Source organism: Erithacus rubecula (genome assembly GCF_903797595.1).
Source record: "Erithacus rubecula genome assembly, chromosome: 9".
Classification (NCBI taxonomy): Eukaryota; Metazoa; Chordata; class Aves; order Passeriformes; family Muscicapidae; genus Erithacus; species Erithacus rubecula.
Window position 1 is genome coordinate 30,679,683 of NC_136660.1, and position 22,590 is coordinate 30,702,272.

At 36.8% G+C, this 22,590-nt stretch overlaps 1 protein-coding gene across 6 annotated transcripts in view; it reads right to left on the minus strand.

Annotated features, from left to right (window-relative positions):
- The window catches only part of ATE1 (arginyltransferase 1), a 233,826-nt gene that overhangs the window by 187,263 nt on the left and 23,973 nt on the right, over positions 1–22,590 (minus strand). For all 6 annotated transcript variants that reach the window (XR_013775132.1, XM_079312630.1, XM_079312629.1 and 3 more), the window contains one exon: positions 21,358–21,457. Coding sequence is in view for 5 of the 6 variants with exons in the window: in XM_079312630.1 (XP_079168756.1) it covers positions 21,358–21,457 (100 nt within the window). In the remaining variant the exon portion in view is untranslated. The remainder of the gene's footprint in view (positions 1–21,357; positions 21,458–22,590) is intronic.

Below are 22,590 nucleotides of genomic sequence, written 5' to 3' on the forward strand. Positions count from 1 at the left end.
CCAGGTACACAGAAAATCACCACCTCAGCAATAACCTCCCCTAATCAGATCTTCATTTGATTTAAAATAAGATTATTCAGCAGCCTATAACTTAAGTTCAAAATTCTATCTTTGAGCCATTACTCATGCAATCCACACACTCTCAACATTCAGAGCCATATGGTGGCAATAGCAAATTAATTTTTAACTTGCAAATTCATTACACATCTCAGCTTGAAAAACAGCCATACAGTAAAGAGAAGGAAAAAGTTTAAGGATACAAATTAAAAATTAAAAGACTGAGCATTATCAGAAGTCTTTATCAGAAGTCACCCTGCAGTTGATGCTATTAAGAGTTCTTCACATCAATTACATTAAATGGATAATTATTATTATTTTGAGATGAAGTTGATTTACTGCCCAGTATCTGCTCTGAAAAAAATCCTCCCATGAAGCTGAGCAAGGTTTGGGAAGGGACAACACAAAAGTTACTGTGACTGTGGCCTGGAGGTGAGGACACTCCTTAGGGACACCCTTAGGCAGTAATACCCAATTCTGGAGAATCAGAACCAACAGAAATTCCCAATTCTCTTTGTACTCTTACTGTTCAACTCTTCGTGACATTTGAAGAAAAATTAACTTAAATTTAAACAGTAAATTGTTGAGTAGGAAATACAAGAATTATCTCTGATAAAAAGTCATCAGTGTCCATGCAAAAATGATAAAAATAATTAAGCTTCATGCCAAGCCTTGTCAAATACCTGAGACAGATTTCTGAAAAGGTCTGTGTGGCTATCTCATTTGAAAAACATCCAGCATTGACTTGTAACTACTACTGTTGGGTTTTTTTTCTAACTAGAAGCAAAATTTTTATATTAAATTAAAACAATATTCCTCCAGTTCCATTCAGAATCTTAAACCTCAAGGCCCTAGAAAATCCTCTAAAGCCAGAGAATGGAAGTGACATTTTTAAATAAACCACTTTGAAATGTTATGCTCTCTAAACAGAAATAGTTGAAAGCTATGTGAAGGTAGTGCTTAAAGAACTTTTAATCATGGTTACTCAGATGAAACAGTTTAAGGACTTGGGGGAAAAAATATGCCTTTTCAGCCATATTTTAAAAAAATTAGAACATAATTACTTGTTGATTTAAAGACATTTTCTCAACTGGCCAAGAAGGCAGAAATAGCCAAGGAACTGTCTTTCAGAGCTGTTGCTTGAACACAGAAAATACAAGTGGCAAATTAATCTTTCCTAGTAGCTTGAGTTTAACTCATGGCTCTAAGAAAAGACAGCCCAGGCACTCAGTTTTTCTAGCAGATCCTGCTCCCACATCTTGGAATTTATCACATTTGTGAATCCCACACATGAAAATCACTATGCAGCCCTATTCTAAATTTCCCACTTACTTCTGTGACATTCCAGTCTGTCATAAAATGGGATGTACAAAATTAACTGTATTGCAGCATTACTGGTTTGCTTATAATTTTACAAAACCTTCTTTAGCACTGAGCAGCACATTAACAGGAAAAATTTATTATCCAACCCATCACAGTAATTCAATATTTATTCTGGGCATCAAAAATACCATAATTTGGAGAGGAAAGGGAAAAAATAGTTCTGAGGTGACTTCCTTTAGATGTTCTCTCACCCCAAAATTGAGGAGTTTGTTAACAAAGTTCCCTGAAGGCACAGGAGGCTGTGGGGATGACACATCACTGACCCAGGACACTCATGGAACCAGAGTGAAAATGAAAGAAGCCCTTGATTCTCTTTGATATCCTCCCTTCCCAGAAGGGTTTCCAAACACCCCAGAAGGAAGATGGTTCTCCTGTAAAGATGTTTGATTTACTCTGCTGGTCAAACCCACATCCTATGAGTCATTCCACAGAGGAAGGGGAACATGGGATGCACCCAGGTGAGTTCCCAGTGAACAGTGTTTGCATTGAGAATTAAAAAGGGAACCCACAGGACTTCATTCAATCAAATGAAATTATTTCTAAAGGCTTTTGCCTCTCTCCACCCTTTCTATGAGTAGCTACTCTACATAAAACCTCATATTTACTTATATTTAAAACGAATGTATTTATTTATCTGAAAATAAATCACTACAAATCCACCTCCTGCCTTTTTTCTCTCTCCCTTTATTCCTGGACTGCAAAAGCACCTAAACCTCAGAACCCACACAGATTCTGCCTCATGTACATGAGCATCTGTACTTCAAGAAAAATGTTCAGATTTCATTACTCATTCTAAAATGATTACATCATCTAAATAAATTGCTTCTGAGAATACTATTTATATTCCTTCTTATTCTTAATATTGATTTGCAGCATACACCCAACATAAATCCAAAACAGAAAGGGGATCTCCTAAAAGGAAGTGCTGCAGAGGGATTTATCACAGTAGAACTTAATCAGATTTGCAAAACTGATTTTGAAAATCATTTCTCTTTGGCTTCAGATTAGATCAGCATTCATTTCAGAAGTGATTCTGTCTGTAAGAGTTCACAACTGAAAACATTTTGCTTTCTTTTATCTCATTATATACAAGCTCTTGCACAGTAGAGCTGTTTAAGTTGTCCAGACCATCTTGGGAATATTTAACTAGAAGACTTTCAACAAAAAGTATCATCTTACAGAGCATCCCTAAGCACTTGTCTCAGGTTTCAGCTTCTCAAACCCAACACCACCTGCTGATGAAATGAACTCTGTCAATATAAAACAACTGCACATATTTCTCTCTCTGCACTCACATTTTGCCAAGAAATATCCAAGACACAAAATTTGCTTTTTTGAAATGTTTTTTGGAAATAAAAAAATATCCTGGTATAGTGGAAGGTGTCCTTGCCCATGGCAGGGGATGGGACTGGATGAGATCCAAGGTCCTTTCCAATCCAAATCATTTTGTGATATCTCCACCAGACTGAAGGGAATTAAATTCCTTACTATGAAGTAAGGTATTTCATACCTTTAACCATCCTGGTTAACCTGTCTTTTTCCCAATTTTGCTTTTTCTTCTTTGAAAAAGGGGAAAGAGCCACAGGGGGAAACCATTTAAATGGAATTGTTCAAGGTGCATGACAACCCAATGCTTAACAAAGGTACAAATTAGATTAAATGTACAAAATTATTAGATAAACATACAAAAAGATAAATATTTGACTATTATATCAAATGGCTTGACTAAAAAACAATATTGAAAATTAATATGGCTAAGAAATTCCTGAGCACATGGTTCCTTTACCAAGTTGACTCATTGCAACATAAATGTGACAGGTTTTTAATAAATACCTGCAAGATTATTTTATTGTCACTAATGTTTGTGGCATTTTTCCTCCTATATAATATAAAAGAGAGACCCTTCAAGGTGCTTTCCCTTATACAATTAGACATGCTGCATTTTAATTAGAAGCTTCTGGAAATAAATTTTGCAGAGAGACTGCCAAGCCTAAATTAATATTTCACACCATGATGGTTTTTGTTTTACAGTTTTCAAATTACAATCAAACAGAACTTCTCTGAACTTTTGTTCCACAGGAAGGGCAAAGGTTTTAATGAGACTTTAGTCTGGAGATTACTTGTTAAATATTTTGCAAAATCTGAGGGATTTGGTAAGCACTTGAGATGAAAAACACCAGCAGAGTTTGTTTTTGTAGTCTAAGTAAAACTTAAAATGTAAAACTACCAAGAAAGACAATAGTCTCAAAAATGAAGGTCAAACACCAGTAGCACTGAAAAAACAAAATAGGAAGGTTAAACTCACATTTAATTCTTTTATCAAGCACAGTTTCCATCTGTATTCTATTTTTTCACAATAAAGCCATTGATCTTTTATTAAAAGTGAATTAAGACTGCCTTCATCTCCATTTCCAGCCAGCTGCCTAGCAAGAAGTGCTCTGGCTACACAAACAAAGCCACCCCAAATTATCAACAGTGACCCATTAGAGCTGGGCAGCACTGCCTGGCCCACCATGGAATTCAGGAATTCAGGAATACAGGAAAGGCAGCCCCTGGAATCCCCAGCAGAGTGCTGCAGCAGATCCTGCTCCCTGATTTCATTCCTTGAGCAGAAATAAGAGTTTATGGATCCCCAGGAGAGCCCTTGGCCAGAACCCGACCTGCTGTGCCAGCCCTGGACAAAGAGCTGCACATCCCAAGCCCTGTGTGCTTCCAGCCCCTCACATGGCATCCAGCTGTGCAAGGCCTAAAAGACCTCAGAAAAACAACAAAATCCTCCCCTCTTGTCCCAAAACTACCTCCACTAATTCACTCCCACCTCGCAGTCACTGTTTTAAGCCTCTTTTTTAAACAAACAAAAACAAGCAATGGGCACGGAATGAAGCAAGCAGCTCTGTTTATCCAGGAGAGATGGCTGGAGACTTCACCTTTATCATCAAAAACTATTGGGCTTACAAGAAAACAGATATCAAAGGGGAGTTACATCACTGGGAAACTCAATTAACAAGCTGGATTTCTGCAGGCTGCCTGAAACTCCAGTGCCAGCATCAAAAGAACCGATTCTGTCCAAGCTGCAAACTTTGAAATAATTATGGACTCCACATTTTTAGGATCCCAGAGCTGCATTCTTGAGAGCTTAGCCACCTTTCTGTTTCATTAAAGAATAATGTCTTGTAATCCTTAAAAGATGTTACGAATAATAGCCAAAATTTATTTTGTAGCTCGCAGAACTCGAGTACATGAAGTGCCAGTCCTTGCTCTCAGAAAGAAGTGTTCATTCTCATTTAGTTACATCATCCCAAAATCTGTGAAATGGGAATTTTACAGGCAGCCAGGGAGCTGTAAGGTGCTTCCCAAGGCAACTCAAACATAGAAACTCAGAGTAAAAACCCACCTTCTCCCACATTCTTTGGTAAATATAATTTGATGTTGTATTTCCAACAGAAATATGGAATCACAAGATGGTTTGGGGTGGAAAGGACCTTTAAGGTCATCTAGTTCCAATATTTATCTGGATCAGTTAATTATGTCACTATTACTTTTGATTGTCTTTCCAAATGTTTCTCAATTATGTTTACACTGACTGTCCAAAGCAAATTTGTATATAATTTGCCAACTTGCACCTCTTTTTTGTTTATTTCCCTAGTCCATGTAATGTATTAAGAGAAATAACTGATGATAAAACCAAAGCAAAAATATTTCTGACATTTGTTTCTACATGTTAAATGAAATAATTTCCTACAGTTACTGCCTATATATTCATACCTGGCTGTACTTCACTAAATATAAAAAAGTTGCATTTCAGAAGGTTTTCATAGTGTCCCTCAGGTAAATAAAATATTTCAGGTAAGTGTAAAACAGATTAAGATAATGAGTAAAAGTCAAAAAGGAAGACAGACAAGTTTCACATTCGGTATCCTACAATTATCATGTCATTATTTGACCATTAACTGCCTACATGCTCTTAACTCATCACAAAAGTGGAATTAAGTTTATTTTCAATTTCACTGAGATTGAAGGTAAATCTTAAGGTGCTATGCAAAAAAGTACTTCTAAAAAATACTCCTGCTTGCACTCAAAATACCTTCAGAGACTTTTACTGTTTCTTTGTTTTCCCAGCCTGTGCTGTTCCTCACAATCCCCTGAACTGTTTGGATTTTGCTATCATTATAGCTTAGTGTACACTCCAGAGAGCTGCTTTCCCCTTGTCCTCTCCCCTAGAAATTATCTGAAATATTGAACACTTCCAAGCTTCTTTTGATACTGGGAAACAGCCAACAGGTGTCTGAAAAGGCTCATGGGCTGCGAGAGAAAAAATCACTTTCCACTGAGGTAAAGAGGGAACATTTGGGACAGGTTTTGATTTTTTTTTTTCCTCTTTAGTCTCCAAGCCTATGCAGCTCTTCTTCCTCCTTTTTTATGGCAATATTATCTTTCCCTCCACTCACTGAGTAGAACATGCCAAGGGAAGCTCTGGGTGTTTATATTGAGTTCCAAGCTACGACCTGCAGCACATTAATATTCCAACACACCATCCACAGGATCCAAGAAGCCAACAAAGTGCTGCTTGAGATAAAGCACATCCATGCCCACACTCCAACAGCTCTCCTCTCTAACACCACCATATTAATCAAAGAGATAATTCTGGTTTCAAGTTGAAAAGTGAGCAGTAATTAGCATGGTGGAGAGCCTGAGAGAGGGCTGCTGCATCATTTCTCTCTTATCAGTTTGGGATGAAACTGCCCAGAGCTGGAGATAAGAGACAGCTCTGGGCATCCTCTCACAGCCACTTTGAAGCTCTGCTCTCTCCTCCAAGACTTCTTGCTAAGAGTTTGTCCTTTCTCTTTTATAAAGAGCAGTAAAGTGAGAGTTTTTGCTCTAAACAACTAAAGCCACTCTCTTAAAAGTCACAGTATCAAAGCCACTATGTCTGGAATATATCCAGTGATTAGGCTTGCACAAAAGAGGAAAAAAAAAATCTATGTTCAGGAATTGCATCATAAAAAATTGATGACTAGACAGACACACACATATTTACATAAATATTTATAAAAATTTAAAGATGTGCAAGGAGCAGTTGTCAATCTTTTATACTCATGTTCTTTGCACTTAGGGATTTACTCAAGCCAGTGTGTGTCCAGTAAATTTTATTACTCAGACACAGGACATTAAATATCTGTGCTTATTCCCACTCTATTCCTCTTACTCTCAGTAAGGAAAACAGATAAATATGCACACAAATTCTGTAATTGTGATTCCTAAGATTTCAGTAGCAGTCACAGTTCAGATTAAACTACCAGGCTGAATTTGCCCTGGAGATGGTGTTGGCAGAGCCAACACTACAAACATTACAAAATGGTCCCTTCAAGACCAATAAAGTGCATTATTTACCCTGACCCTGCTGTTGTACCCTGGTTCCAGATCTTTGATGACAGCAACAGCAAATTTATGGTTTCTGGACTGCCCTAGGGTGACTGTTTATCCAAAGCTGAAATAATAATATCCAAATCACAGACAAATTTGAAGACAACACTTGAAAATGAGAAACAAAGAGAAATACTACAAGTATGGAGCTTAAATAAAGTTAGGGCCACTTTTAAAGCATATTTGCTAAGTAATTTTACATCACCAAACTATGATCTGTCTATTTTGCTTTCTTTACATTTCTCAAGGCTCCCTTCTCTTTTTTGTTGTTTATATCTCCTAATCTGTGCTGTACACAATGGCATTTTATTAAAACAGACTATTGAAACAAAGTTTAGATTTCAATGTTGTTACATAAACTTTGATGCACATTAAAAAAAAAAAAAAAAAAAAAGAGAAAAAAAAAGAGGCTGATATGATATAGCATTTACAGGAAAACTCTACTGGATGGAATTCCAGAGACTGTCACCAGAATATTAAGAACATTACAATAAAAAAAATTGTTAAGTATATGAAAACTTTCCATAGCTTCAGATATTGTTATTTTATCTCTCTCATGCTCTAATATTTAGTATCAGTGACACTAAACTGGCAGAACAGTGACTTCCACAGGAGACTGAGTCCAAGGAATTTTTCTAATTCAAGGTGTATTTGTGCACATTTAGAGACTGAGACTCAAAGGATTGAGTGTTCATAACATTTTACAGGAAAAATGATTTTGTGACTGTAAATAAAATATATAAAACCAACTAACATTTATTGGAAATTGCCATCCAAAATACAGTTAGGAATGAGCTAATTAAAGACAGCACCACACAGATTGTTCTGGAGCTGGAAGCCAGAATCTGTCTTATCTGTAGAGAGGCTACTCAAGAATGCTAAAAAAAGCAGCACAATCTGAGAAACTTAAGTGGAAAACAATAATAAAGAAGAGTTAAGCTTGTACATTTGAATGCTATTAGCTTCCTTGAATTTTAGCCAAATTTTTCAATAACTTGATATTTTTAAAGTATATTACAGAAACAAAAATGTAATATTAATTGCCTTTTTTACTGCAAAAAAAATCAAAGAGTTTGGGGGAATAAAAATCATGATTACTGAAATGGACCTTGTTTACTTTGTATCTGCAGCAGAAATTCTTATGGAGACTCTAGCATTAAACTTGGAAAGGGAGATTAAAAAGAACTATGACAAAAAGATAAAACCCAAGTGGGGGCCTCAAGAAGAATGCTTCATTACAGACACACCAACTCTGTTGATTTAGGTCTATCTCAAAAGGAGTTTATTTTGGCAGCTGGGAGAAGCAAAAGAAGAGGAAAAAAAACCCCAAAAAATAACAAGAAAAAGAAATTAGTGTTTCAATCATGTGGATTTTATATCTTGCTCTGGAAGGGCTGCCATAAACTGAGTATTTTTTGAGTTCATTAAATTAAATGTATGAAATTAAGTGTTAAAGTTTGTTTTCTTATATTTAATGTAAGGTGAAATAATCACAGAAAAAAATATGCACAACCTAATGGATCATACCCATGCTTTCCCCTCAGAGGCACAAAATTGTCACACTGATCTCAAATAGCTTTAAACATTCATTAAAACCTCACTAGCTGGAGTCACATCTAAAAGAACAGCTTTCATCTGTAGCTTATGGACATATGCCACAGGAAAACAAAATTAATTCTCTGTCAAAGGGGCTGCTGCTATGTAGTTATCAAAGTAAAAACACCACACACCAGGTTTACTTAATAGAAAAAAATAGATAAATAAAATTAGGGAATTTAAATGAAAGTATGCTTTTTTTTCTGTACAACTGTGCAGCGGGAAGCAGAAAATTAAAATTCAATGGAATTAAAGCAACAGTACAATAGAAATGGGTGTGAGGGCAGGGTGCACAATATTTTATTTTCATTTTATAAAAACACTGGCTGTGGTTACAATGTGCCCAATAGTAAATTAGTTATTTAATCTTCTGTGATAATGACAAGGAATTATTTTGTGACATAAGACTCACTTCAACTCCAACCTGACTTTTCTCACTCTTTTAAGCAATAATTCTAAAGGATGACACAAGAGGAAAGCAGGTATATTCTAAATTTTCACTTTTCAGGTATCTATGAAGTCTCCATTTACTCCTATAAGGGTAGCCTTATACTGAATAAATAATTTCATGTTTCTCATGCCCAGCTACCGACTCAGCCTGAGGAATATTTCAAGATATAATAAATAACAGACTAATTGACAGCTTTGCAAATTGTGCAACACTCATATTCACAAGTTGAAATATACTCCTAATTAAGAATTCAGATGTATGATGTTGGCTTTAGATTAAGATATGCTATGTGGGTTTTTCAAACTTTACACAATTAGATCATGTTGAAAAACAAGGTCACTTTAAAATTTGTCAGTCCAGCTTTTTTTCATTTCTAGCTGCTTTTCTACATCTAAGAACAAGAAATAATATTCTGAAGCCAGTAATTCAGAACAATACAAGATTTTTAATTTCAAGGCTTTCTACCAATACATGGTACACTAGACAAGTTTTTACAAGCCCAGCAATGAAAAACGGAGTAAAAGCCAAGTAATTTATCTTTAGTCATTCATCACTGACATGGACATAGCCCAGCACTGAAGAAACAACCTCATCAACAGTGGCAGATACAGGCAAATAGATAATAACAGTAATTTTAGGATAGAGAAAAAAGAGTAAAGCTATAGGACAAAGGAATGCAACAGCACAGGAAAGTTTATTAGTAAAACCTTCATTTTTGCAGGATCCTAAATAATGTTGTGAAATTCATGGTAATGGATCCTCAATGCACACAAACATGCTATTCAGACTAAAAATCTGAAGGAGGAAAAAAGGCAATCTGTCTTTCAGTGTCTACAATTTGTATTACAAGGATAGAGTAATGCAAGTCTGCCAAAAATCCTAAACCCACTTGTCTCCCTTACATCTGCAGATTAAAAACTGAATAAATAAATACAAAGGCTCCCTTTACCAGTGTTCCAAGCATGTGTTAGAACTTAAAACTTAACAGCAACCAAAGCAACAGCTATCTGCACAAAGGATCAACGAGAATCTGGACAAAAATTCCATCAAAACACGTGTGCTTTAAAAGAAGCTTCTTCTATTGTCCCTAAAAATGTTTATTTTCAGAGCAAGTTTTCATTCATGAAACAAGCACTCTAATTTTAGGTCCATTTTGTTTGCTGGGTGCTTGTTAAACAAGCCTGCTTTGTTTGCTGGGAGAGGGGAATTTGTAAACAAAGCCTCTGTGCTCTCCCAGCAGGAGAGCATCCCACACCTTGGGACCATCCTGGCACGTGGAGCTCCAACCACAGGGCTGAGCTGGAGCCACCCCTGCACAGAACAGACAAAACCTGGGGTGCAACAACCTGACACTTCTGTCACCCCAGAAGAGATGGCTCCTGGTGTCCCAGACTGGAGAAGTGGGGACTGAAGTGGGACACATCCACTCCAGCTCAAAAGCATCTGTGAGAGGCAACATCCCCAGAATGTGAACTGCCACCACAGCCCCCAGCAGCTTCCCACCATCCTGGAATCACAGAGCCAGGGAATGGTTTGGGTTGGAAGGGAACTCACAGCTCAGCTCATTCCATGGCAGGGACACCTTCCACTGTCCCAGGTGCTCCAATGTCCAGCCTGGCCTTGGACACTGCCAGGGATCCAGGGGCAGCCACTGCTTACCTGGGCAATCTCACAGTAAAGAATTCCTTCCCAACATCCCATCCAGCCCTGCCCTCTGGCAATTTGAAGCCATTCCCTGTGTCCTGTCCCTCCATCCCTTGTCCCCAGTCCCTCTCCAGCTCTCCTGGAGCCCCTTTGGGCACTGCAAGGGGCTCTGAGCTGTCTCCAGAGCCCAGGATATATTTGGCTCTTCTCTTCCCTTCCTCTCCTCTCATCTTCCTCTCCTCTCCCCTTCTCCTTCTCGCTCTCTTCTCCCTTAACACTCCAAACTGAAAACCAGGCTGTAACTATATTAATTGTCAGAAAAAATACTGAACTGAGAGAGCCCCAGGGCTACAATGAGTTACCTGTGAGACCAAGCTAGACACAATAAATTGATGAAAGAATCCAGAATAGGGACACTAAACAAATGTAGCAATAAGACACTGAAAACATGGCTGGATAGAGATGTACTGAATTTTTGTAAAGCTGTTTTGCAGGGAATAACTGCCTGAGGGCACAATACAGCAAAAATAATTGTATCCTTTCAACATGTTCTTTTTGACATTGACTTGTTTGCAAACTGTTCCTTATGTTATTAAACTCTGTCTCCGTAATTATAAACAAAAACATAAAACTTCTAATCCTAGAATTCTTGTCAAGTAAGCTCATTTTTATCATGCAAAGCTGAACAAGCTGAAATCACAGTGGGAGGTTTTGCAGCAGCCATTCCTCGTGCAGCTTGGCACCCACTGAGCTGGTGGCCCTGTAAAAGTGCCCAACACTTCTCTCTGCTGGGCAGAACACGTTCCCCATTATGCTTCCATCTCAATTATTGCCATTTAAGGCACACAAATGTCTCCTTGCATGTTTAGGAAAACAGGCTGTTTAATGTTATGTATCCCCAAAGTCTTTGAGCTGAAACATCAACACTTCAGTTTTCTCTTAATGCCAGATGTTTGGAAACTTTGCTTTATAAACACCTTCATGTTAAAAAACAAGTTTGGAGGAAAATGGACTGGAATTAATAACTTGACTATAGATTGTGTAAGTCCTGATCATTCCAAAACCTGGTAATTCAAGGGTGCATTAAACATCCACCCAAATACAGGATTAGAAGAGTATTTAAATTAGAACTGCACTTACAGTAGTCAAGCACTTTGTTGCCATTTTAACAGTTTACAGTCCCCACTTTTCAGAGACAAAAATAATTTAAAATTGCCCAGGCAATTACCCTGCTTTATTTTAAAATCAATAAAGCTGCACCCTATACTTGTGCATGCATATCTTAAAACAAGAAAGCAGTTTCATGCATCCCCCTGCACTTTTAACACATTTCTAAACTAAACAGCAAAGTGTTATAAACACTTGTATGCTTAGCATACATTAGGTCAATATTTATTGGCATAATATAACTTTAAATGACTGAAACTTTAATCACTTTGAGTCATGTAAGTTTCACTGAGATCTGCACATCTAATGGACAGCAGCCAAAAAAGTTCCTAAACATTTTTGCCTCTAAAAATATACTGTAACATCTTTTCACCTTCCTCCCTTACCCCTGAACAGAAGACAATTAAAAGCAATTAACAAACCACACAATGCCAAGTGGTAAAGACTAAAATAGAAAGAACTTAAGGAAAAAAACCCAAAACAATAAATAAATCATGGGTATGCTGCCCATACTATCACTAAGCACCCCTTGAGAACACCAGCCCTAATAGCTTAAATAAATAAATATAATCAATAGATCAGTGGAACAAAAAGCTCATCTTGTCTTCTGTCCATTCACAGAACAAAATGCATTTGTGCTGGGACAAAGAGAGATTTTGGGTCCTATGTACTTTTGCTCTACAGACCCATTCTTCTTCAATTAATTAACAATGGAGTCATTTTCACACCCTTTTTTTTTTGTCATCCCATTTCAGTGTTATTTGTGAAAACACTTTTATTCTGAGCAAGGAAAGGAGAGGAAGCAAACAGAATCCCATGCTGTTAAAAAGGAGGATCTACTCCCTTGAAACTTTGCTACAAGAATTCCCAAATGACCCAACACATCTAACACAGCAGGTAACTACCCTGAACAGTTCAGTTCTTCAGCTGAGAACAACTAAACAAAATAAAGGTTTACTTTGGTTAATTCTCACAGGACAAGCAGAAACCTCGGGGCAGTGTCTGAAAACAGCAATGGGAGCTTTGGAGTTGTTGAATTTTGTTGGATTTTTTTAAAATTTTCACTCAAAAAGACAAAAGTTATCAAGCTCCCAAGCCTCCACTATAAAGTAACCTTTGAAAGCCTTCAGGAACTGATTTTATTGGATTAAAAAAAGACTTAAAAGAAGCTGTAACAAAAATCTTCACTTCTCCACTGATCCTCCTGTCTGGGGCCCTGCTCTGTGCAGCCTCCCAGAGCCCTCCAGGATCTTTGGGGAAACTCAGCACCACCAAGATTCTCCAAGCTCCCCAAACTTCAACTACTGCCTCAAACACCAATTACAGAGAACAAAAATTTGTTTTTAAATTACTTGCATCTAAATAATAGTGGTGGCTACCACAGGATAACCTGAAATTACCTGCTCCTCTAACAAGAATATGCTGGTTGTGTGAAAACAATTAATTACCATTATCTGTAACCCAGTACTATCATTTTACTTTGAGCTGCCACTCCAGGTATTTATTATAATGCTGTAAATAATAATTTACTACAATAAGGAAGATAAAATTCATCCAGCAGATATCTCTAAATACTGGAAGGAAAAGCCATACAACCCTTTATGCCCTGTCAACTCATTTAATGCAATATTCTCTCCTGAAAGAAAGAAAAATGCAAGATTTAACACAGACTTAGCTAAAGCAGCATGGAGAGCAGAGAAATTCAACACCATGCACACATTTTCTTTCATAGTCACGAACCTTGACACTAAAAATAACTCAGCCCACATCCCAATTTAGCCCATTCTGAAAACTTTGTAGTTGCACAATTCCCTTTTCTTCTCCTCCTTCCCACCCTTTCTCCTTGCCTCCAGAGGTCACTATCTTCTTCAGCACAATGAAGGCAGGAACTCATGTTACATAAACAAATGTTATGAGCTGACCTCAGCATCTCAGGGTCTAATTTTAGCCACCATTCTCTAGGACAAAAATATATTGGTTGATGAAAATCTTCTAGGCTGCATAAAAAGAACTACAAAAAGCTTAAAAAAACGAGACTTTGAGAAAAGGAGGAATTGAGGGGTATTTTTGGTGGATGGTTGATTGGAGTTTTTAGAGAAGCTCATGAAGAGACATGTTGGTAGAAATCAGGTTTAAAAAGAATGGTATTGCAAAAACCCTATAAAATTAAACACAACAACAAAAAAGAAATTAAAATCATATTCTTTAGGATAAAAATGTTGGGTGAGACATTAGGAATTTCAGTGGGATGATCACTAAGGAACAAGAATATAGAAGAATATATATTCTTGAATACTCTTACCAAGGCAGAGATGTGCATGAGTGTATCAAGGGAGCCCTTGGCTCATGTCCTAAAGGTTTTAAAAGTTAAATACAACTGAACCTGCAATAAAGGGATGGACTACACAACCCATGATTCCACTTTTCCCTCCTGGCTCCAAATCACTCAGCTCTATAGGATTATGGGACTCTCATTCCTATCCAAGCACTGATGTTGAACTTTTTGCAAACTAGACTGTGTTTAACATCAGGGTTGAGGATAAATAATAGATCCTCATTAGTATATTCTGTTCATTAATTATACTTGGAGACTTAGTACAGTCAGCAGCTAAACAAACTCAGACAAATAAAATAATCATTCATAATAATGAATTGTCATCTAGATTACATGCAACACTTCAGAGGAGTATAATGTGATACCTCTGCAAAATTAATGAGGTCTTAGTTAAACCAGGCCTCATTAAAGTCTCTCCCATTAAACCTTTCCTGGAAAATTGGAGAGAAAACATCTCTTGCACAGATGAAGTGGCTTGTCAGCCAGCTCCTACTGTAAAGGCCACAAGTGAAATATGGCAGAGCCAGGAAAAGCAGGAGCTCCAGGCTTTCAGAACACCTGACATTATTGCCTAATTAGAGCTAATTTAATCAGCACAACAGCAAAAATAAGAGTAGCTGGATTAGGAGGTAAATGAGAGATCCAACACTCCAAGTGTTGCTATCTTCAGTAAATGTGGTGCACAGATAAATTTAACCACTTTCAGTGACTCACACTTGGGTGACAGATTTTTCTGTAGGGCACAAGAACTTTTAATATTTTGTCCAATATCTGAATTGGCCTGGCTGTGAACAGCTTTACACAAGGACTGTGTCAGAAAAAGTAAAGAGAACTACATAAATATGTTTTTACTTTTTCCATCACATCACTCCACAGTGTCCATCTCTGAATATTCAAATTAAGTCACTTTTGGGAATTCTCACATGGAAACAGTTACAAAGACAAAATTCAGAAGTACAGGGTGTAAAGTAGTGTTGGAGGACCATCCAAAATGATTAATCAACAAAACTGAAGCTGACAAAGCAGTGCTCAATTAATTTACTTGATAGAAACCTTAAAAATACTCTTAATTCCGTTTTTACACTTACTAGCAAGGACGAATGGGTTTGTAGAGCTGTAATTGGAAAATTCTGAAATGGGGATTTTGACCTCCTTTGTCATATGAAGGAAAAAAAATAAAGATATATGAATTATGAAATATATTATTTTCACTTTAAAAATCTCAACAAAATAAAAAAAAAACAAAAAAACCCAAAAAAAACCAAGAAAGCCACCCCAAACAAAATTCACAGCTCTTTTGTCTCTGTACTTCACAATTTACAGTTCTCACTTTAACTGCCAGTGGTTGCTGTGGAGTCCCCAAATGAGCCTTCAACCAAGATTTAGTGTAAGTCAGAAATAAGCAGGGAATTTATGACTATGCTGAGTCATGAATTAGACATGATGAATTTCCACCAGCTACCATCATTCAAAAGATGGTTTGCTTCAGGTTTATCAACATGATCCTGAATAAATCCTTTCAGCAGCTCCTTTTCACAGACAGGCAAGTCAGCTACAGTAACTCTGAAAACATCCACTAGCACAGAACTGACCAACTGAACAAACTTTGCCTCTTGGGTTTTTAACTCACTTAAATCTTACACAAATTAGCAAAATCACATTTATATAACAAAAAAAAAAAAAAATAGAGTGAAGTTGTCCCAAATGAACAAGATTCCTGTGACAAGCAGAAGGTGTAGAACACATCCCTGCTGATGTGCAAATGTAGGTAGTTAATGCTGCATTAATCACCTTTCTATGTCTATTCTTCACAATATTTGAACTGAGAATCCTGAATATCCAGAATATGGTTGGGTTTTTTAAGGACCACATGAAAATAACTTGATCCAAAGCAAGTTTATTTTCTCAAGGTGCAATAATGAAAAAGAGACTTGTTGGCTTCAGAAGTCAACTGAGACCTACAGAACAAACATCATCTGCCCTGATAAAAGCCTAGAAATAATCCCATCAAACATAAATATACATATTGCTTCCACTTCATTTCTGCTAGAAACTTCAGTCATCTTAAACTCCATAAACAAATAAAAAGAAACATGGATTTCTAACATTAGAAAAATAAATCCTCAGGGACACATTTATTTCTCTCCCAAGGGAGTTCTAACTGACAAAAAAAGTAGGTCCCCATTGAAAATATTTTACCAGGAGAAATAAATTTAAGCCAAAAGACATGGCTGGGGTCTGTGTCTGTTTCTAGAAGAAAAATGGGATTGCAGAAAAATGCTGTGTAAAATTCAGCACAGCCTCAACACCTGTACTGAGGAAAACCTGGAATAATTTACCAATTGTACACAGTAAAAAAACAACTTAGGAAAAAAAAAAGAAGCAATTGAGTAATTGCATTCATTATCTTTACCTGCTATGAAAACATGGAAATATACATATGAATTGATATTCTACATTAAATAATTACATTTTCTGTGGAAATACCCTGTCAGCATTCAGTTATGGCTGTTGCTATCCAGAATGGAGAATCTCTTTATTCCTGCTTGCTGATGCTCATAATAATGTGGTTTTCACAACCTCTCTACAAAGGTCTTGAAGAAAAAAAAAAAAAATAACTAGAAAACTCAAACACTTTGTAGGAAGCTGTTAAAAGTAAAGCAGAAAAGTTTTTAAATATTCATCACTAGCATGACATGAAGAAATAAAGAACTAATAATTTTTCACCCATGGTGTTTTTATTCTGTCACACATTCTCAGAGTTGTTTATTCCAACATGTTAAGTTGCATTTATTTGGCACAGACTTTCAGATAAGGAAAAGTGAAACCAAAAAGCTTTTATGGAAGGAAGAAACAAGAAAGGAAAAAAAGCTGTAAAAGAAAAAGCTGTAAGGGACTCTGCAATCCTAAATAGAGCACCTGTTTTCTCACATCCAAAAACCAGACATCCCTCCTAATCAAAACACATTTGCTAAAATACATGTGGAGAGATAAGGACTTCTTGCACCAGACACACCTTGAAGGAATATTAAAACAGTTTGATTTTCAGAAGCATTGAACACATGTACATCAAGTCACTCATGCAAAATCTGTTTGCAAGTCTTGGTCACTTGAAAAGACTTCTCAAAATCCTTTTGGGTTTTAATGCCCAAACTCCAATGGAATTCAGAGTTCTCCTCAAGCAATAACCCAACCCATTAGAAAGAGAGCTCTGAAGAAATCAATGTTCAATATTTGCTGCTGATGTTTATGAGGAGGATTCCAGGAATTCCAGGGAGGAAACAGAAGGAAGGCAGGAGGAAAATAAAAATGATGTTAATAAGACACACACAAAAGCAGGGATTACCTCCCCACTTGTGCAACTTCTCATTCTCAGGACTTTACTACTATAGGTTTTTGTCTTTATTATTTGCTGTTTGCTTTTAATGGTCTTGACAAAAAAAAGCAAAACCACTGTGTTGCCAAAACTTTTATTGCTTTCTTAGAGTAAATAATGGTTTTACAATGCAGATACTTAATTTCTTTATTATCAAATAGTGCTGCAAGCAACAACTTGGCACTCTATAACAAGTACTGACTTTTCAGGATATTTAGTTGACTCTTTATTACTGTTTACATAAAAAGTTGTTTTGTACTAATTGCAACGCAGATTTATTCTTACAAACTTACAAAATTAATCCTGGAAAAGCCAGTAGTTTCAGGGCAACTCCAGTCCTCCTAACTACTCCCAGCTAATCTTATTTTCCCATTTTAAGGTAAACAGTAATACCAGTGAGAAAAGGAGGCTGAATAAAAAGATGACACATGGAGGTACAAAACACCAGCTCTTTTTGTGTGGAACTGGTGACACATTTAGCAAAGCTTTTTGCTGTTCAGTGGCAGAACCACACCAAGCACGTGCTTACACTCCCAAAATCACAGAGGATCACATTAAGGCACATCACATTAAATCTCCTTCTCTCCCAAATTTCACTTTACACAGCAAATCTGAGCTTACTGAAAGCATTAACTGAATTCCACAGTGAGACATGGTGAAAGAATCTGGGCAGGGGAAGATGAGGCAGACTCCTGTGGATCTCATGGACATGCAGGTTACCACTGGATGCACTTCACTGCTGCACGAGGAGTGATGCTGAAATTGCTGAAAGCAGCCAAAGAAATTGGCTCTCAAGTGCCATAAAATTCCAGGGGCACTGCTTACAACCACAGTCAGTCTGAGGTATTTAGTTTAAGAATGATTAATCACAGTTGAATCAGCCTTTTGTTTCTTTTCTGACATTTCAGAGCCCTTTCTAGTATTCCATCTATCTGAAGTCTGGCCATGACTTGATACCAAAGGAGACTGTTTGAAATAATTCCATTTACTTTGGCCTCCATACAAGTCTGGATAAAGGTTTCAGTCAAAACACCTCTTCACATCATAGAATGGTCTTAAAATGGCACACAGAGATAACACAGCACCAAGACATTAAATCTGCTGTGCACTTCCAAGTGCTCTGAGTTATTTACCAGCATCAGTGGGGTGGCCTCCAGGGCAAGCACATCCTTGACCAAAACAAGGACTGATCCATGCTCCAACTGCAGTGTTTGCATGCAAATACTGAAGGAGCCTCACAAAACCCAGAATTAAGGAAACTCACATAGAAAACGTCACCAACAAATCCTTCCCAGCACAAGAATTTAGAGGAGAAAGGGATTTCAGGTCAACAGAGGCCAAATGCCTAATGCAAGGCAGAAAATACAATTATTTATACCAGAAACAACAACCTCAAAATCTGTTTAGTGTCACCCATCAGGAGACTCAAAATCAGCATTGAAGGACTGCAATGGAAAGAACAGAGAGGACCTTAAAGAGTTCAGAAGTGATCAGAAAATATGAATTCAGTAACAGAGCCATAGAGTGAATTTTTTTACTTGAAGTATGAAGAATAAAACAGACAGAATATCAATTAAGGAAGAAAATGCAAGTCCTCTCAAGAATTTCTCTGATATGGTTGTTTGCTGAAGGTGCTTCTTTTATTTCTGTAATTCCATAAATATGCCTGCAAATTACTGCATTTGACTAAAAACATTAACAAGTACACAGACAGGACTTACACACATGAGAAGCAATCCTGAGACCAACCTCATTTTCAAGTAAAATACTTTCTTATGCTTAAAGTGCTATCACACACTCCAAAATGCATTAAGAAAAAGACTTTGCATTGAATGACTCCTGGAATATTTTCCAAGAGACTGTTTTCCAATGTGAGAACCACCACATCTAACAGAGTCTGAGAAGGTTTCCCACAAGGTCGTGAATTTCTTCAGAGAACCATTTAAATCTTGTATTACCCTAACCTATCCAGAAAAAATGGAACAAAGCCATTGCTTAAGGTTTTCCACTGGATTTTTCCATATTAACATAATAGGACTACAGGAATCCTTTTGTCTCAATTTAATGTAGATTTTATTTTAGTAGTTTGTAAATATTAACCCATTCATGGGAACAAATCTGAGAGAGGCTGGGAACTAAGAGATACCCTAATATTGCAAAGGAGTCCCTTTCCCCATCTTAAAGTAATTTCACTGGGACTCCACTGTTCTAAAATCACATTGCAATCAATGTTGGCTGCTGGAGAACAAAAGGAATGGGAACAGTGAGTCAAAAGGGAGCTTTATTTTAAAAACCTCTGTAATTATGTCTGATCCATGGGTTAGTTGATACTCTAACCATTCATCTTGCTGCCTGAGAACCCAGAATTCTCCAAGTCTGTTACTGTGCCAGAGGAATCCCAGCTCTGAATCTGCTTCCAGGACTTTCAGGCCTCCAATCTTCCCCTGGATTAAACCTCATTCATACACCAAATTGTACCAATTGTGGAAAGAGAGTCCTTCAGATGAAATGGCCACACACTGACCCTCAGTAACTATTCCCCAAATCCTGTGCCCTCACTGTAAATAGGTGCTTGTCTTCTCATACAGAGAAGTGCTCCTGTGCTCAGCCTCCATAGCTGAACATCCCAGAACAAATAACTTGCAATGAAAATTTCAAGAAAAAGGAGAGAAACCCAGTGGGTAGGTTTCCAGCTCCTTCTCTTTCTTTCCTTCACTTAATTCCCTTACCTGACACCAATTTAACATCAGTCACCCATGGCCTGTCACTCTTCCACAGCAATATCATTAAGGGAAGGGAGCCTCTAACATCTCAATTAAACTGCAATAAAGCAAAGTCTTCAACATGAAATGCCTCTAAGTCAACCAGGCATTACTGAAATTACTTAATCTGCAAAGTCAGTACTTCCCCACCCTACTTCACCACTCCCAATCACTTCACAAGAGCAGCAGCATTATCCAGATGCATTTCAGAGCTTAGGCTGATAATTTGGTTCTGGTGTTCTGTCTCAGTGTGGGAAAAGTGGAACTACAGAATTAATGTCAACCTGATTTTCAATTCCATTATTTTTGTCTACTTCTGAAATAAATGCATTCAGGAAAAGAAATATAAAATAGAACAAAGGCTCTTGCATTTAATTTATTAGATTATTACTGTCCTAGCAGACAGCAGTATCTGTGTACCCTTTAATTACCTAACACATTGACATGTATAGGTTTCTGCAAGACTAAAATGTATATTCTAGTAAATCACAGTCATATCAAATAGTCATCAATTCTAAGCAAGGGAAGAAGGAAACAAAAAGTAAAATATTCCCACTACAATTTAATTAATTTCCATTATTTAAGAATGAAATCTAGAAGCATTGTGGGAATGTTGTATTCTTGATGCAATCATTTTCAAATTGCAGCACAGGCTCAACAAAACATTAAAATAAATTATACAGATGTAGAGTGGCCTCTTTAATGCAATGCCTCATGTATGAGCTTTATTTAATCCAAGTACACAAAGTTCAATTTAAAAAAAAAAAATATAGAGTAAAACCCAGCCAAACCCATGAAGACATCTTATCACTGCCTGGAGTCACCAAGCAACAGTTACAAATATGCCAATCTCAAAAAGGGAGAATTTTAGTGTATTGGAAGGGACACTGCAAACACCAGACAGCCAGGTAACCAAATGACAAACTATTATCTGACAGCCTTAAAACCTCTCTTAAGCCAAGATGTAATAAATAGCACATGCAGCTAAATTGGAAAAAAAAAATCCCTAAGCCAAGTTAAATAGTAACCAGCATTCAAATTTAACCATATGAAGTCTACATTAAAATCCAAAATGACAATTATGAAATATTATATTACTATGAACATTGTCAAAAGCTTTGAATAACACCACACAAAGGAAATAAGTGAAAACACACTTTACCTTGTATCTCATTTTGGGGCATGAATGAATGTAGAAACCCATATAATAAAAACAAAGATCAGGAGCTTGTGCATAAAGCTGTCTAGTAAAAGCAATTTCCCTGTGAGGAGAAAGAAAAGACTAATTACATTTGAATACAATTCTTAAAGCCATTTTGCTCTAAATATTGAAATATTTTACAGCTACCTGGCTCTTAATCTATATAAAGGACTAGACTTCTGTAAAACAAAAATTAGCACTCCAAACTAAAGTTTTTAAAAATCCCAAACATAATAAACCGAAAATTATTACTTGGATATTTAACAAACAAATCAGCAAAATGCACAACACCACGTCAGGCTTAAAAAAACTTTCATTTTTGTGTTTAGTCTGCTAACTGCCTGATTTAAAACCTAAATAAAAATGACTAAGAGCCTCTCTTTAATACGTTTCTTGTCAGTATTTGTGTACATTGGAATTCTACAGAAACCTACTGGTATTCTGGAATTCAACTGGATAACATAGCTCAGAGTGTTTTTAAAAATAAGTTTCAAGGGTAAGCCTCATGTTTGTTGTATCATTTATGCTCCAGAAATTTGCATGTAAAAACAAATTTTGTGCAACAAGAGGTATTTTTACCAATCCTATGTTTGTTAGTATGATTTTCTCATTTACTCTGAAAGAAAAATGTCAATGTACTCTAGAAAAAGTTTTCTTTTTATTTTACTGGCAGAAGGAAAGAACTGTTAATACAAAGACTCAGCCAGTGCTTCCTCTATAATGATCATTTTTGCAGCATTTGATAAAAAATGGATGCTGGTTCTTACTTTCTGTGTCAAAGGGATAAAAAGATGCCCCTGTTCACTGCAGGAGAGTTGGAATGGACAATCTTTAAAAGGTGTCTTCCAACACAAACTATTCTCTGATCTAAGATACAAGTGCATTCACATAGGAAGTATCTACAAACACTGGAGGTAATTCACTCCTTAAAATTAAATTTGTATTACTCAGTATTTCCTGATGGTTTTTTCCCCTTGGTAAGACTGGCATTTCCAAGCAGCTTTTCTCCCCTTGTTCTCTACTTCCATGCCTACATATTCCAAATGATTCTCAAATCCCATCCTTTCTACAACTCAGCAGCAGCAATTCTCAGAGTGGAATGAAGTGGAAGTGACAGCAATGCAACCCAACCTCCATGGAGTAAAATTGGCAACAGCTTTGAAGGTATCAGATTCCTTTGCAACTTCCTAAATC